Here is a 15,845-nt window from a genome sequence, read left to right on the forward strand (position 1 = left end):
ATAGCTAGATTAGCTTTGATATGGACTGAGGAGACTCACGAGGCAACACTCACAAGGCAGTACCCATGCGGGAACTCCCGCACATGCTCCGTAGAGCTCAAAGCTGTAGTAGCTTGATGAGTCCGTTCAGTGCTGCTGGATGATGACATCCCCCACATGTAATGGCTAATTCATCCTGCTATCTATGGAAAACACTGATTATGGTAAGCAGGTTGCTTTCCTGTTTTGTTTCAAATGCATGCACGTCCTTAATTATGTGATACGATATACTCTTTAGAAGTAAAATACCTCCAGTGGTTTTCAGGGTGTCTCCGTTTTCCTGTATTCAAGTCTTGATAAGGATCAGCATGTATTAGAGCAGCGTTTCCCAACCTGATGGACTCCTAGGGGTCCATCAGACTATAACAGGGGGTCCATGGGGAAACGTGCAGATAAGAAAGCCCATGCTGCAAAAGGAGAAGCTCGATAGGCCACCTGTGCAGCTTAGCCAAAGAATACAGAAAGAGGCAGCAGGACTGCCGGTGGCTGAAGATGGAAGGTGGCTTGACAGGCCACTGGCACACCCATCCCACCAACTGCTGAAGACTGATAAATGCTGCGGGGCTGCCACCACTGCATCCCAAACCAGCTGGCAGCACGAGACAGGAGGAGGCCAGGGGACACCACACACCCCCTTGCAGACTCCAGGAAATAAAGAAGAAAAGGCCAGAGTGAGGGTTTGAGAGCCGGTATGAATGAGAGAGAGGACTGTGTGGTCTGTGAGATCATATGTGGATGACAGAGCATGTGTGCAAGAGAGAGAGAGCATGTGTGGCTGTGAAAGCATGTGTGATGAGAGAGAGACCATATGTATGTGAGAGAGAGAGAGAGAGAGTGTGTGAGGGACCATGTGTGTATGAGTGAGAACGAACGTGAGCATGTGAATGGGTGAGTGAGAATGAACGTGATCTTCCGTCTAGAGATGTCACTGACATGCATGCCCAGCACTTTGTGACAATGAGGCAAAAATAATGGGGGTGTCCTATCTCTGCATGGGTGGAATTTGGTAACAGGAAGATGCGGAGAGAGCCAGTGGGCCCCCACCAAGATCCCTGGCACAGATTATTTTCTTTATAATAATAATAATAATAATAAATAGTATGTTTGGGGGGGGGGGTTGGGAGTGATGTATGCACCAAACCTCTCTCCGTATCTCCCGTTTAGTGATGAAGGCCTGTCTCAAACTTTCCTCCTTCCCCCACCAATCTCTCACTCTCTGTCTCTGCTCCACAGTCCAAACCCAACCAGATCCCCCTCCTCTCCCTCCACCTCTCCATCCTGCAAGCCTCTCTCTCCTCTCCACAGTCCATCCCCACCAACCTTTCTCTCGCCCCCCCCCCCCTCCACCCATCTAATCTCCCTTCACTAGTCCATCCCCACCAGTTTGTCTCTCTCTTGGTACATTTCGACCAGTCTCTCCTTCCATCAGTCTCTCCTCACCAATCCCTCACACTTTCCCTCCACCACGCTTTCTTGCCAGTCTCTCTTTACCAGTCCATTCCCCCGCCCCCCAGTTGCTCCAGATCCACTGTTATTGAATACAAGTACATTCTTGCACATTTATGGCTGTGCCTTGCAATTATATTTGTTCCATTTATTTCAGAAATCATTTAATGTTTTATATGTTATGAATGAGCATCGCGTGCATGTAATTATTTATTTATTGCATTAATAAACTTTTCTATACGTGGCGTCTAACTGCAGGTGTAAATGAAAGGAAGCATGTGGGGGGTGTCCATGGGAATTCTGGAGGTTGAAAAGGATTCCGCGCTCCCAGAAAAAGGTTGGGAATCCCTTTATTAGATAAAACGCTGAGAAAGTGATTACCTAGATATATAAACAAGGTCCTATAAAGTGGTAAGCTAGGTTAGAAGCAAACTGAGTGAGAAACAACCAAAAAATATTGGCAGGGTGGTTACCAGTGGATCAGGCTTGGGTCTGTTCAGCATTTAGTGATATTGCAGAGGGACTAGTAGGAATGTTGTGATGAGTTTGGTTTTGGGTTTTTTTTTTTGGGGGGGGGGGGGGTTTACAACACTTTCTCCGCCTCCTTGTGCTAAAACTTGTCAACGCTTTGAGGCAGGAACATGGTATTCTTGTCTAGTACCACGTACACCCGCTATGTCTTTTGTAGAAACACGATTGAGCACTTCTGAGCAGCTATCGCTTTGATTGGCGATTCGGAAAAGGCGCTTAACCACTCGCATTACTTCTTACAGGCGATTTGTCTCCCAACTCTGTGTGAGCTCCGTCTCAAAGGAAAGCTTCGTTCTATAAGTTGTTGCCACCAGTCTTGAATTAATACGTCTTGACAGTAATTACCTTTTATAATTTGGCTAAGGTCAGGGGGTTAGCGATGGACTGCTGCTCAGAACCAGAGGGACCCTGGCTCTCTGAGTGCCAGTGTATGCTGAATAAATGCTTTATTGTATGAGGCCTATATCTGTCTGGTGAAGGACCCTTTGTAGAGATCTGAAAGCCCGTGTACCAAATGTCGGTCCAACAAAAGGAATTGTGTACAGCTCATGGATTTTAGGAATCAAGATAGTTAGAAATGCCTTTTTTATGCAGCAACTGTATTCAGAAACACCCAAACCTTTGGTTAAATAGGATATAATTTTTGCTATTTTGTTTCAAGAAAGAATACAATCAGGGCCGGCGGAAGCACTAGGCGAACTAGGCGATCGCCTAGGGCGCTGAGCATTAGGGGGCGCCGAGCCGCTGATGGCCAATGGCCGCCGGTGGACGTCATCCCAATAGCGGCTGAGCGGTGAACTACTGCTATGCTGTGTGCCGAATACACACAGCAAGAAGATCGGCGGGGCCGTGGTGGAGCTCAAGTCACCACAGCCGGAAGAAAACAATCGCGTCTAAACATGCTGGTGCTCCAGCTCCTTCCTGCCCGCGCGGCCCCGGAAGAAAAATGTTGCCGGAGCCGTGCGGGCAGGAAGGAGGAGGATCATCAGCCAATGCAGGAGCTTCTCCTCCTTCCTGCCTGCGCGGCCCCGGAAGAAAAATGTTGCCGGAGCCGCGCGGGCAGGAAAGAGGAGGAGCATCAGCCACGTACAGAAGAGGAGCAGCGCGGCTCGAGAAGTCCGGGGCCGCTGCAGAGCCCATCCTGCAGCGGCCGTGAAGAGGAGGCCCAGAGGTGAGAGAGAGACTGAGGGTTTGTACAGTGTGTATGTGTGCGTGTATGAGATGAGTTGAGAGACTGTGTGTGGGAGTGAGGACCTGAATGTTTGCAGAGACAGCATGTGAGAGCCTCTGTGTGTGTGTGAGAGAGACAGCATGTGACAGTGAGAGCCTGTGCTTGAGCAAGACAGCATGTGGGAGTGAGAGAGAGCCTGTGTGCCAGAGTCAGACAGCATGTGCCAGTGAGAGACTGTGTGTATGAATGATTGTATGAGAGAGAGCATGTGACAATGAGAGCCTGTGCTTGAGCAAGACAGCATGTGGGAGTGAGAGAGAGCCTGTGTGCCAGAGTCAGACAGCATGTGCAAGAGAGAGACGGTGTATACATGATTGTATGAGAGAGAGCATGTGAGAGTGAGTGCCTGTGTATGTGTGTGTGTGAGAGAGAGAGAAAGCATGTGAGAATGAGAACCTGACTGTGTGTTTGAGGGAAGAAGACAGATGGAGAGAAAAGAAATATGTTATAAAGGAATTGGCAAAAAAATAAGAAAGGGAAGGTGGGAAAAAAAAAAAAGCCTGTGACCAACTGATTAGAAAACTAAGATCAGACAGCAAATGTAAAAAAAAATAAATTATTTTTTACTGATTGGAACATGTAATCTTTGGGAATGTGCAAGAGTAGCACTTTCTCTATGCGGATCTCACAATGTACCATGAGGCCTGCACAGAGGAGGCAGCAGAATGGGCTTCAGTGCCAATAGTAGCAATCAGCACCTCCGCAATAGCCACGCGGCAGCAGTGACAGTGGCAGCAGAGGAATGAGAGAGGCTCCGAGGTTGCTGGCAAAAGAAAGAGAGGGGGGTCTCTGCCTTTAGTGTGTGCATGTGTATGAATGGGAGTCTGCCTGGGGGTGTATGTGTGTGAATGCATGGGTGCCTGCCTGAGGGTGTGTCTGTGTATGAGAATGAATGGGTGTCTTCCTGGGGTTTGTATGTGTGAGAATAGATGCCTGCCTGTTTGTGCTGTATGTGTGTGTGTGTGTGAGAATAAATTGGTGCCTGCCTGGGGGTCTGGGTGTGAGAATGAATGTGTGCATGCCTGGGGGATGGGGAGGGAGTGGTGTGAAAATGAATGGGAGCCCGCCTGGGGGTCAGTGTGAGAATGACTGGGAGCTTGCCTGTGTGTGTGTGTGTGTGTTTGTGTGAGAACGATTGGAAGCTTGCCTGGGAGTGTGTGTTTGTGTGTATGTGAGGGAGCCAGTGAGAGCATGAGTGTGTATGAGAAAATCCAGGGGAGTAAGAGTTTGGGGGGGGGGTGTGTGGAGGGGGAGAGAGTGCCTTAGAGCCTGAGTGTGTCAGTGTCTGTGAGAGCGAGAGGTTATGGTTGGGTATAAGAGCATGAATGTGTATGTATGTGACAGTGTATGTGTGAGAGAGAATGGACATGTGAGTATGTGTGAGAGAGAGAGGATAACCTCAATCAAGAGCTCCCATGTATGGACAGCAGGGGCTTTTTAAAATCCTTATTAGTTTTAATTATTGTGTGTTATTTGATATATGTGTTGTTTTGAAATATTTTATTGGTTTTAGGAAATTGTAAAAAATGTATATGATTTTAATTAATAGAAATTCTATTTATCAGTAGTTTTAAAATATTATTTTATTAGTATGGTTTTACTATTATAACTGATGCTTTATGTTTCTTGATTTTATTTGTTTTATGAAGAATGGTGGTTCTGTTTTTCCATTGTTAATACACAGAGTCTGGCTTCTTGGGGTTTCCATTTCAGTTTTTTCTAATTTGTGCTCCTTTATTTTGTATTCTGTATTTGGTGAGGGTCTGTCTCTGCTCTGTGTGTGTGACCATGATGAGAGATTCTGCTAGCATAGGGATCTATAGCAATTGGGTTTGTTTTGTTTCCTCAGTAGGTGGAGTATTGGTATTCTAGGACCCACTGTAATATTTACCCTTGCTTATTCACAGGTAGGGTTATTGTTGTTCGAGTCCTTGGTGTTATTACTGTTATGTTATGATGGGATTGCAGTATAGATTTTGAGTGTCTTTTTTGCGAGGTTTTGTGTTAAGTTCACAATGTGCCTGGCAGTGGAAGCTGTTTGTGCTGCTGTTACTGTGAAGTGACACCAGAATTTGAAAATATCTTTCAGTATGATGAGCTGTAAGGGAAACATCCAAGCTCCATTGTTTGGGGGAATTTCAGTGGATGCACAGAGTTACAGAACTGGAGGTACAGGATTTATATTGACATTCTGTTCCTTCCTATATATTCCTGACTTCACTCTCATAGCCACATAGAATCAGTTGACTGAGGCTATCAACATAATTTTATAGTGTGAAACTGGCCAGCTTTTTAAAATAACGCAGAGGACCCTTTGGACTTTTTTATTAACACTTTTTTTTAATAACCAATTTTTAAAGCAGGATCCATGCTATAGAGGTGGGTGAGATGAAAAAATGTCATTTTGGCGCCCCCCCCCCCCCCCCAATTCTTCTGTCTAGAGACGCCACTGATTTTCTGTGACCTTAAGCATTAGTACAAGAAGGATTAAGGGGGGATGCTGGAGAGGCACACATGCATTGGCCCCCGGGCACCGGAGACCCTTGGTACGCCACTGGGTGCCAGCCATATGGAGCCGCAAGTGGTGGCAAAGAGGAGTGGAGTTTGGCAGGCCGCAAGCAGTGCCCAACCTGCTTGCGACCCAGAAAACCCCAGTCAGCGGGCGTGATCGAAAATGAGGTAAGGGTCGGGGCCGAGACCGGGGGGGGCGGGGGCGCAAGGGAGAAGGCTCGCCTAGGGCGCCAAATCCCCTTGCACCGGCCCTGAATACAATACATGACTGAAGATTATATAGAAAGAAAACTAATTGTGGTTTAAGTTGTCTCAAGAGTATTGCATGCATTACTGTATTTGGATAAGCCATTGACCAGTTACTCCAGAAGTCAGTGGCTCACTGTGAGAGCTTGTCTTTTTTTTTTTTTTCTTTCTCCTAAACAAAATACAAAACTCTGGTTGAAGAGGGGAGGGGGATCTTGTACTTCCAGACATGTCTTGTGTTGAGGTTATATTAGCTTCCCCCGTTGTGCATTAAGAAGTGCCATGCTGGATCCAGATCAACGTCCATGGAGCCCAGCATCCTGTCTCCAAACATATACATCCTTCTATATTCTCGTGTGTGTGCACGCACATGAACATAAGAACATAAGAAATTGCCATGCTGGGACAGACCAAGGGTCCATCAAGCCCAGCATCCTGTTTCCAAACATACAGTCCTTCTGTATTCTCGTGTGTGCACGCCCATGGAAACACACACTCTCAAGGGATCACTTCCTTCACAGTATATATCTCTAGTTCCTAAGTCCATCACACTTGTGTACCTTCTTGGAAGGTGCTACTTAACAGTAAAGGGGAATTTTCCCCTATCCCCTACCACCCTGGGAAATGTAGGCGTCAAAATATGTTTCTGAAGCAGGAGCTGGCATAGAAAACATTTTGACAATTCTACTGTCTGTGAGAAAGTTGGGGGTTGCCATAAGTACAAGGGGAATAGTTTTTGAGTGGAATGAAACAAGTTAAGGCTTTGAGATGATTTCAGAATCAGAAATAAGCAAATGGTCTACTTCCTTATATAGATTTGCATTTAACACAGAGATTAAAATTAATTTATTTTTTTTTTGCTTATATTCTGCCTTTCATGACCCTTCAAAGTAGATTGCATTGCACTTTGAAGTAATCCACTTTATACTGAAATGTGTTTATTTAAAGGTTTAACATAAGATTGAATCTAAAATGCTGGGTTGGTTTTTTTTCTTCCCAAAACAAGCTGATTTTCCCTGTTTTGTTCAGAGTTTTTAGGATGCCAAGAACTGCCTATTGTAATGGACAGTGTGATCCATATGCCACAGTGACATTATCAGGACCCTCCAGGCAAGTATTATACAGAATTGTAACAAAAATGTTCTTTGCTTTTGAAAGTTAAGCGGGCGTGTATCTCTGTTAGATCTCTAGTACAGGCATGCGGATAGAAACTGATACAGGACTGTCAAACATTTAATGGGAAAGCTTATGTATTTCTATATTTAGCTCTTGCCTTTTCATTATTAGCTCAAGGCAAGTTACATTCACATTCAATAGATGTTTCCCCCGTCCCCCAGAGGGCTGGCTTACAGGCTTACAGGCCGATTACAGAAACGATCGAGGGAGAACGGGCGCTCTGTGTTGAACGCCCCGCTGTCCTGGGCGCGCGGATCCTATATGTAAATGGGGGGATTGCACTAAAACCACGTGCTAGGGACGATTACACACCCCTAGCATCGGTTTTTCCCAACCCGCTGACAGCGATCGGTTACGACAACGGACGCTGGTAAAATTGGGGAGTCCGTTTTCCCTATCCTGACCGGCTGGCACTTTTTTTTTTTTTTAAATATTTTGGGTTCCTCTGACTTAATATCACTAGGATGTTAAGTTGGAGGGAAGTACAGAAAAGCAGTATTTTCTGCTTTCCTGGACGTTTATTCGGGGTTGCTCATAAATTAACGCCAGCCCTTGGGCAGGCGTTAATTCACGAGTGTTTAAATGTGTGGATTGGCTGTACATTTTACTTTTTGAATCAGGGGCGAGTGACTAAATAAGCCTCATCAACATGGATTTGCACGTGATGAGCGCTATTAGTTTTCAGGGGATTTGGCTGCCTGTTTTCGAGGCGCTAAACCCCTTAGGGTATAAGGGGGTTATAGATGCCCGTCGAAAACACTCGGCCAAACGGGTGAGGAACAGTGCACATGGCCGAGCGCTGTACAGAATCGGCCTGTAAGGTTGTACTTCAGGCGCAATGTAGGGTTGAAGTGACTTGCCCAAGTGTCAGCAGGATTCGAACCCTGGGCTTTCCTGGTTCTTTAACTCGGGGCTTCCCAGACCTGCCCTGGGGACCCTCACAGCCACAATGAATATGCATGAGATTAATTTGCATAACAGAGTTGCCATGGATATGCAGATGTATCTCATGCATGTTCATTGTGGGCATCCTGGAAGCCCGACTGGCTGTGGTGGGGGTCCCCAGACAGGTTTGGGAAGCCCCTGCTCTAACTGCTTGAACTGCTTCTCCACATTTTACTTAAAAGGGTTTAAAGCAGCAGTTCCCAAACATCTCAGGGCCTCCCAGTTAGTCGGGTTTTCAGGACAATGAATATGCATGAATCTAAGGCCTGGATTTATCAAAATGCGATATCAAAAGGGGCATGTTTGTATGCTAATATACAGTTTATCGCAATTTGCACTAATTACCTAGCTTGATGTTACCCAGCTAGAGTGTCCATCAAGCTAGTATGAGAGAACATTGCCCCAAATCTCATCTTTGGATGAGTTTTCCTCACTCCGAAGGTTGAGAGAACATTGCCCAAATCTCATCTCTGGGTGAGTTTCCTCACTCCAAAGGCCATCAAATCTTCACAAGAGACCATTGTTCTATTCGTACATCTCACATTGAATGTCAAAAGTGGCCCTTAACCCCCCTACACTAATATCTAAAACCTCACCTCGAGTTTCTAGGTGGGCCTCTCATAGGGATACAAATACCTGTCTAGGGAGAGGACACTATGGCTAGGCCTCTCTCTCTCGCTCTCTCGTGCTCTCTCTATCTCTCTCCACCCCCTAACTCCTCCTCTTTTTGAAATTTGCATCGCACCATACAATATGGTGCTATCGCATGCGAAAAGACGTTTTCGCATGCGTTAATGGGGCTTTTCGCATGCAATAAGCCCTTAACACGTGCGAAAACACCTTAGCGCATTTTGATAAATGACCCCCTATGTTTGCAAATTGATCTCATGCATATTCATTATGAATATCCTGCTAAACTGACTCACTTAGGGGTACCTGAGAACAAGTTTGGGAGAGACTAGATTAAGGAATCTAATTTTGATTGCATGATCAATCAGTCCTTTTCTTGTGATGCTGTGTGTGACCTAATGACTATCTGTTGACAGCAAGACCCAGGCTGTCCTTCAGCTAAAATACTGTGAAATTCCTTAATTTGAATACCAGTAGTTGTTCTTATTGAGAAGCCTAACTGAGCACCCCTCTTATATGTCCCAATTTAACAATCTTATTAAATAATATGGCATGTATTTAGTCAATTAAAAATTGAAAACAAGTATGGACTGGCCTTTGTAGCTCAGTGACAGTGCTTTGCACTGCAATGTGGGAGACCTGAGTTTAAATTCCTAAGCCTGTTTCTGTTCCTTGGGCCACACAGGGCTAGAAATGTTGCAGGAGGAACATTAATAGCCCCTAATAGGGGAGTGTTCATCCACTCTACCACATTAATTAGTCTGGGGGAATTCTGCGCTACTGTGGGAACGCAGAATTGCGCGAATTCCCCCTGCACAGAATTGCCAAATTTTGTGCAGAAAATGGCAGAGGAGATCACGAATGGAGTGAGCGCCATTTGCAAGCGAAGATGAAAGCCCCAACGTACCTCAGGATGCCTCCGCTCGTGACGATGATGAATGTCCCGGTGAGAGTCAATGTGTGTAGAGAGGTGCATGTGAGGAGGGAGGGGGGTGTGAGGGAGGAGGGGGTGAGAGAGAACACCAGGGGGTGGTGAGAGAGACCAGGGATTTATTATTTTTATTTATTTATTTAACATTTTTCTATACCGAACTTCATGACAAGCTTCATATCAGGCCGGTTTACATCAAACTTAGGGGTTAACTTAACAAAACCATATAACTGGAAGGCCGAAGCGCAGATACAAATAACAGGGAGAATGAACTTGGGGGCTAGAGTAGCCAGGAAATAAAGGACAGAAGAAACTGGAGAATGAGAACGAATGAATATACAGTGGCTGGGTCGGTCATTTAGTCTATTGGGCTAAATGAAGAACTGTTGCAACGTTAGGCTTAAGGGAAGGCTTGGATGAAAAGCCAAGTCTTGAGTTTTTTTCGGAAGGTAATCAGGCAGGGTTCCAGTCTTAGATCAGTCGGCAGGTTGTTCCAGATGATGGGGCCAGCTGTGGAGAATGCCTGTTCTTTTGTGGAGGATAGACGAGAGGATTTAGTTGGGGGAACTTGAAGGGTTCCTTTGTGTGCCGCTCTGATGGGTCTTGCAGATGTGTATAGTTTGAGTGGGAACTGAAGGTCTAAAGGTAGTTGGTTGTGTATGGATTTGTGGATAATGGTGAGTGCTTTGTGCATAATTCTGTATTTAATAGGTAGCCAGTGTAGGTTTCTAAATATAGGGGTGATATGAGTTCTCCGGTTAGTGTTGGTTAATATCCTGGCTGCTGAGTTCTGGAGCATCTGTAGTGGTCTAGTGGCAGAGATCGGGAGTCCTAAGAGGAGAGTGTTACAGTAGTCGGTTTTGGAAAATATTGTTGACTGAAGGACAGTTCTGAAGTCCTGGAGATGGAGGAGGGGTTTGAGTCTTTTCATAACTTGTAGCTTAAAGAAACAATCGTTCGTAATATTGTTGATAGATTTTTTTTAGGTTCAAATGGTTATCAATGGTGACTCCTAAATCTTTAACTTGAGTGGACTGAGGAAATAGAGGTTGTCTGATCATGGCTGGTAGATATGGTCGGAGGAGATGAGAAGGATTTCTGTTTTGGCTGCATTGAGGACCAGGTTCAGGCTGGTGAGTAAGTGGTTGATGGACTTCAGGCCGTTCTCCCAGAAGGAGAGCGTTTTTGGAAGGGATTCTTTTATAGGGATCAGGATCTGAACGTCATCGGCATATAAGTAGTGAATTAGGTTAAGGTTTGTGAGGAGCTGGCAGAGAGGCAGTAAGTAGATATTGAAGAGGGTGGGGGATAGAGAGGAGCCTTGGGGAACACCTAGAGTAGATTTGAAGTTAGGAGATTCTTTATTGTTGATAGTGATCTTGGAGCTTCTATTATTGAGGAATGAGCTGAACCATTGGAAGGCGTATCCAGATAATCCAATGTCTGAGAGACGATTGAGGAGGATGCTATGGGATGGTAAGTGGGAAGGGTGAGAGACCAGAGGGGGTGAGAGAGAGAGAGCAGGGGGGTGCTTGAGTGTGGGTGCAGAGAGAGGGAGCCTATAAAATGAGGAGATTGTGAGGAGTGTGTATGTGTGTGAGAGATTGGGAGGGTCATGTGTATGAAAAAGGGATCCTGTGTATGTGAGGGTGTTAGCCATGTGTGAAGGGATTGTATATGTATGAGAGAGAGACATAGGTAGCCTGTGTTGAGGGTGTATGTGTGAAAGAAAGGGAGCTTGTATGGGTGTGTATGTAAGAGAGAGGGACCCTGTATGAGGGGGATGTGTGTCTGCGAGAGAGTGAGGGAGCCTGTATGAGGGTGGTGTGTATGTGTATTAAGAGAGAGCATGTGTGTGAGAGAGAGGGAGCCTGTGTGAAGGGCAGTACTGAGAAACGGGGTCAAAACTTCTGGGACTGGCAATAGAGTGGAAGGGGTTGAGCCTAGAGGTGAAGGGGAGAGATACTGGCAGGTGGAGGAGTTGGGGCCTGAGAGGGCAAAGTGGCCAGGGGAGTAGGGAGAGCGAGTGGAAGTGAAACTCTTACAGTGAATTTCTAGGGAAATTCTGCTCAAAATATTGAAAATTCTGCATTTTAAGTAATAATTTTTTCTGTATTAATTTAAAATGTAATTACTTAGACTGTCATGTAAATTGTGTTATTTTGACCAATATGAAGTTTGCAGAATTTTAAGTTTTTGTGCACAGAATTCCCCCAGGAGTATAAATTAATACCTAGTGGCCAGAATCAGGGTGTATGTGCACTGGAATCTAGAGGGAGTCTGGTCTGCGGCCCATGGGCGAGGACACTTGCAGTAATGGTAGAAAAAGTAACAAGGAAATGTGCAAATATTTACTTATGCTTAGTTTGTTTCTTTGGTATAGAAATTTGCATATGCTTATGACTACCAATCAGTGGCATGGCAGCTTTCAAAATGCTCAATGACATCACGATGTGCACTGATCATCTACTTGAGATTTCAGCTAAATTGAACTGACCTGCTCTCTGTAGGAAATAAGAAATGTCATGAGCATTGAGGGCACATGAAAAGTATGAGCTGGGGTCACAGGGTGCTCTGTTATCTTTATCAGAAATGTTTAATGAAATTGGATTAATGACTTAAAAGTTGTTTGGGAGGGACATTTACAGGGAAGGGGAAAGACTTACAGAAACAAAACCTAGATATCTTATATGGTCAGTTTCTGTAATGCCTCCTCCTCCCTGTAAGTGTCCCTCCCAAGTAGTTGCACCTGAGTGTTCATAGTGTTACAGGCCCAGTAAAGGCCAGTTCCAATTCCCCAGAGGCCCAGAGGAGCAAGCCTAAAGAAATATTGTACAAGAATGAAGTGATACTTTTCTTTCAACCAAGATAATTAAGCCCTATGGCAGTTATACATATTGCCTGTTTTTGGGCATGCAGTGTTAAATAAAACTTTTTTTTTTCGGTTAACCCCAGTCTTCAGTCACTATCAATGAAGCTTCAAATGGACAATAGATATGGTGGAACCTAAACACTTTCACTCTCTCTTAATACAAGGACTGTTTGTGGCAGCAACTGGTACTTTTTTTTTTTTGTTTTGTTTTATTCCGGCTGCAATTATTTAGTTATTTATTTTATACACCATCAATCTGTAAAAATCTAGACGGTGTGTACAATTAAATACAAAGACAATGAAAATACAATAAAAATTAGATAAGCAATACAAGTTAAAATTTCAAATAAAAGTAGATAACTTTAGTTTGTCATATGTATTTTATCTAAAATAAAAATATCTAAAAATAAAATTAGAAAAAATAAACTAAAATATCAAAAAATGTTTGTCGTAAAAGACAAAAAGTAACAATTCTGACCGTTTTTCCACTAATACACTGCATTAAAAATATCACAAAAAACATTCTGACTGCTAAAAAGTTGCTAAACTAAGAAAAAAAATCACAGATATATCAGACTGCTAAAAAACATTTTTCAAAATTAAGTTTCATAGGCTTTTTAAATCGTCATGTTTTGAGGTGGTTTTTTTGTTAATGTTTAATGTCCTTTTGAAGTCTAAGCTCATCAGATAAAGAGTTCCATAATTTCTGACTTCGGACAAATGAGTTCTTATTGATGGCACTGTAAGAACATAAGAAATTGCCATGCTGGGTCAGACCAAAGGTCCATCAAGCCCAGCATCCTGTTTCCAACAGAGGCCATCCAGGCCATAAGAACCTGGCAAATACCCAAACAACCAGAAGATCCCATGCTACTGATGCAATTAATAGCAGTGGCTATTCCCTAAGTAAACTTGATTAATAGCAGTTAATGGACTTCTCCTCAATACTTAACCAAAACCTTTTTTGAACCCAGCTACACTAACTGCACTAACCACCATCCTCTGGCAACAAATTCCAGAGCTTTATTGTGCGTTGAGTGAAAAGAATTTTTTCCGATTAGTCTTAAATGTGCTACTTGCTAACTTCATGGAATGCCGCCTAGTCCTTCTATTATTCAAAGTGTAAATAACCAATTCACATCTACGCGTTCAAGACCTCTCATGATTTTAAAGACCTCTATCATATCCCCCCTCAGCCATCTCTTCTCCAAGCTAAACAGCCCTAACCTCTTCAGCCTTTTCTCATAGGGGAACTGTTCCATCCCCTTTATTGGCTGACCTTAAATTCCTTTCAGGTGTGCGTAGATGTAGGGAAGCCTTTCCAACCATTCAATTTGTTCACAGTTTAGTGAGTTATGTATTCATAAAATTTTATACTCTATTCTCTGTTTTATTGGAAGCCAATGAGATCAATCAAAGTTGGGGGTAATATGATCGATTTTTTTCCTCTGCACAATACTCTGGCAGTTACATTTTGTAGCAATTGTAATGGTCTTAAAACAGTTTCCAGGTAAACCAAATAAAAGAGCATTACAAAGCAATTGATGAAGAAAGCAGAGTTTGTAAAACAGTTCTGAAATCATTAAAATTTAACAGGCTTAAGACGTTTTAAAGTATGCAATTTAAAATAACCATCCCTTATTTTTCGCTTTGTCAGTTTTCATTTTAAAATCTTGATCAATTAAAATTCCAAGATCGTGAACTTGATCAGTTGAATCGATCTGCATGAAATCAGTTTTAAAATGGAAAGTTCTGTTAAAGTGCGGTTTTCTACTTAACCAAAAAAAAAAGGAAATGATTTTATTATTTAAAATCAATTTCATATGGACTAAAAGCTGCCCAAATAGATTTCAATAGTTCTTAATGTGTCTTCCAGAGAATTCTTTATGGGGATTAAAAGCTGATCATCATCAGTGTAAATATAGGGCTGGATTTTATAAATTAGCACAATCGCGTACTTTTGTTCGTGCACCAGGCGTATGCGGGATTTTAATAGATACGCGCGTAGTCGGCGCGCACAGGCTGCCTCCGTTCCCTCAGAGGCCGCTCCGAAATCAGAGCGGCCTCGGAGGGAACTTTCCTTCCACCCCCCTGCACCTTCCCTTCCCCTACCTAACCCACCCCCCCGGCCCTATCTAAACGCCCCCCCCCTACCTTTGCGCGTGCCGGCCGGCTGCCCCGCTCCGAGTTCCGGGCCTGGGGGCTGGTCCGGAGGCCGCGGCCACGCACCCAGAACGCCCCCGGGCTGAAACCACGCCCGCGGTGCCGCCCCCGAAACGCCGCATCACGCGCGACACGCCCCCAAAACGCCGCGTCACTGCCAGCATGCCCCCCGACACGCCCCTCCATGCAAGCCCCCGGGATTTACGCGCATCCCGGGGCTTGCAATAGTAATACATAGTCCTGACAGCAACTTACATAAAGGTTATTTTATTTTATTTTTTATTTTTATATACCGATCTTCTTGCATTGGATACAAATCAAACCGGTTTACAGTGAAACAATAAAACTTGCCTGAGAGCATTACATAGAACAAGAAACATCTAAAAAAAAAAACAACTTTAAGTAACATGGTATTAAAATTAACATCTTATACTGGTTGCCTTGCATAAAACAGAGTTAAAGTTAAAGTTAACAAGCAGTTGAATGCTGGAAATGCAGGGGGGGAAGGCAGAGGGAGGATAAGAAAAAACAAAGGATCAGGACTGATTGGTGGATTTAAGGGCGAGTTTTGAGAGCGAATTCAAACATACAAAACAATCCATACTTGCCAAGGGAGTTAGACAGGTATGTAGGAAACTATAGGTTAAACTATAACTATAGGTTAAAAGGTAAATATTAAAAAGTGTCGCTGATAAAGGTGATCCTTGCGGGACTCCTGAATCAATGTATATTTTTTTTCAGAAAAACATTTGTTTAATTTTACTTGGTAAGATCGTTCTGAGAGAAAGATCTTAAAACAAGACAAAAATTCTCTATTTATGCTGATTTCAGTCAGTCTATCTGAATTAAAATTTGAAAATCAACGGTATCGAGAGCCACAGTAAAATCTAAAAGAACAAGTATAAAACATTCACCATTGTCAAAACCTCTAAGAACAGTATCGATTAACGCTAAAAGCAGAGATTCAGTATTATAAAATTTTCTAAAACCAAACTGTGAAGGGTATAAAATATTATGCGATTCAAGATAATCAGATAATTGCTTTTGGACAGATTTTTCAAGGACTTTGGCAAGAAATGGGAGATTAGAAATAGGTCTAAAATTGTTAAAATATGAAACATCTT

General features: G+C 43.6%; 1 protein-coding gene across 2 annotated transcripts in view; it reads left to right on the forward strand.

Annotated features, from left to right (window-relative positions):
• Positions 1 to 15,845, forward strand: part of RASA3 (RAS p21 protein activator 3) — a 353,769-nt gene that overhangs the window by 256,248 nt on the left and 81,676 nt on the right. Inside the window, exon 6 of one of the 2 annotated variants that reach the window (XM_029604621.1) lies at positions 7,034 to 7,114. In XM_029604621.1, coding sequence (XP_029460481.1) covers positions 7,034 to 7,114 — 81 coding nt within the window. Of the gene's footprint in view, positions 1 to 7,001; positions 7,115 to 15,845 lie in introns of those variants that run through there. The other variant, XM_029604620.1, reaches the window with a different exon arrangement.

Source organism: Rhinatrema bivittatum, chromosome 5, assembly GCF_901001135.1.
Source record: "Rhinatrema bivittatum chromosome 5, aRhiBiv1.1, whole genome shotgun sequence".
In the NCBI taxonomy this organism is placed as follows: Eukaryota; Metazoa; Chordata; class Amphibia; order Gymnophiona; family Rhinatrematidae; genus Rhinatrema; species Rhinatrema bivittatum.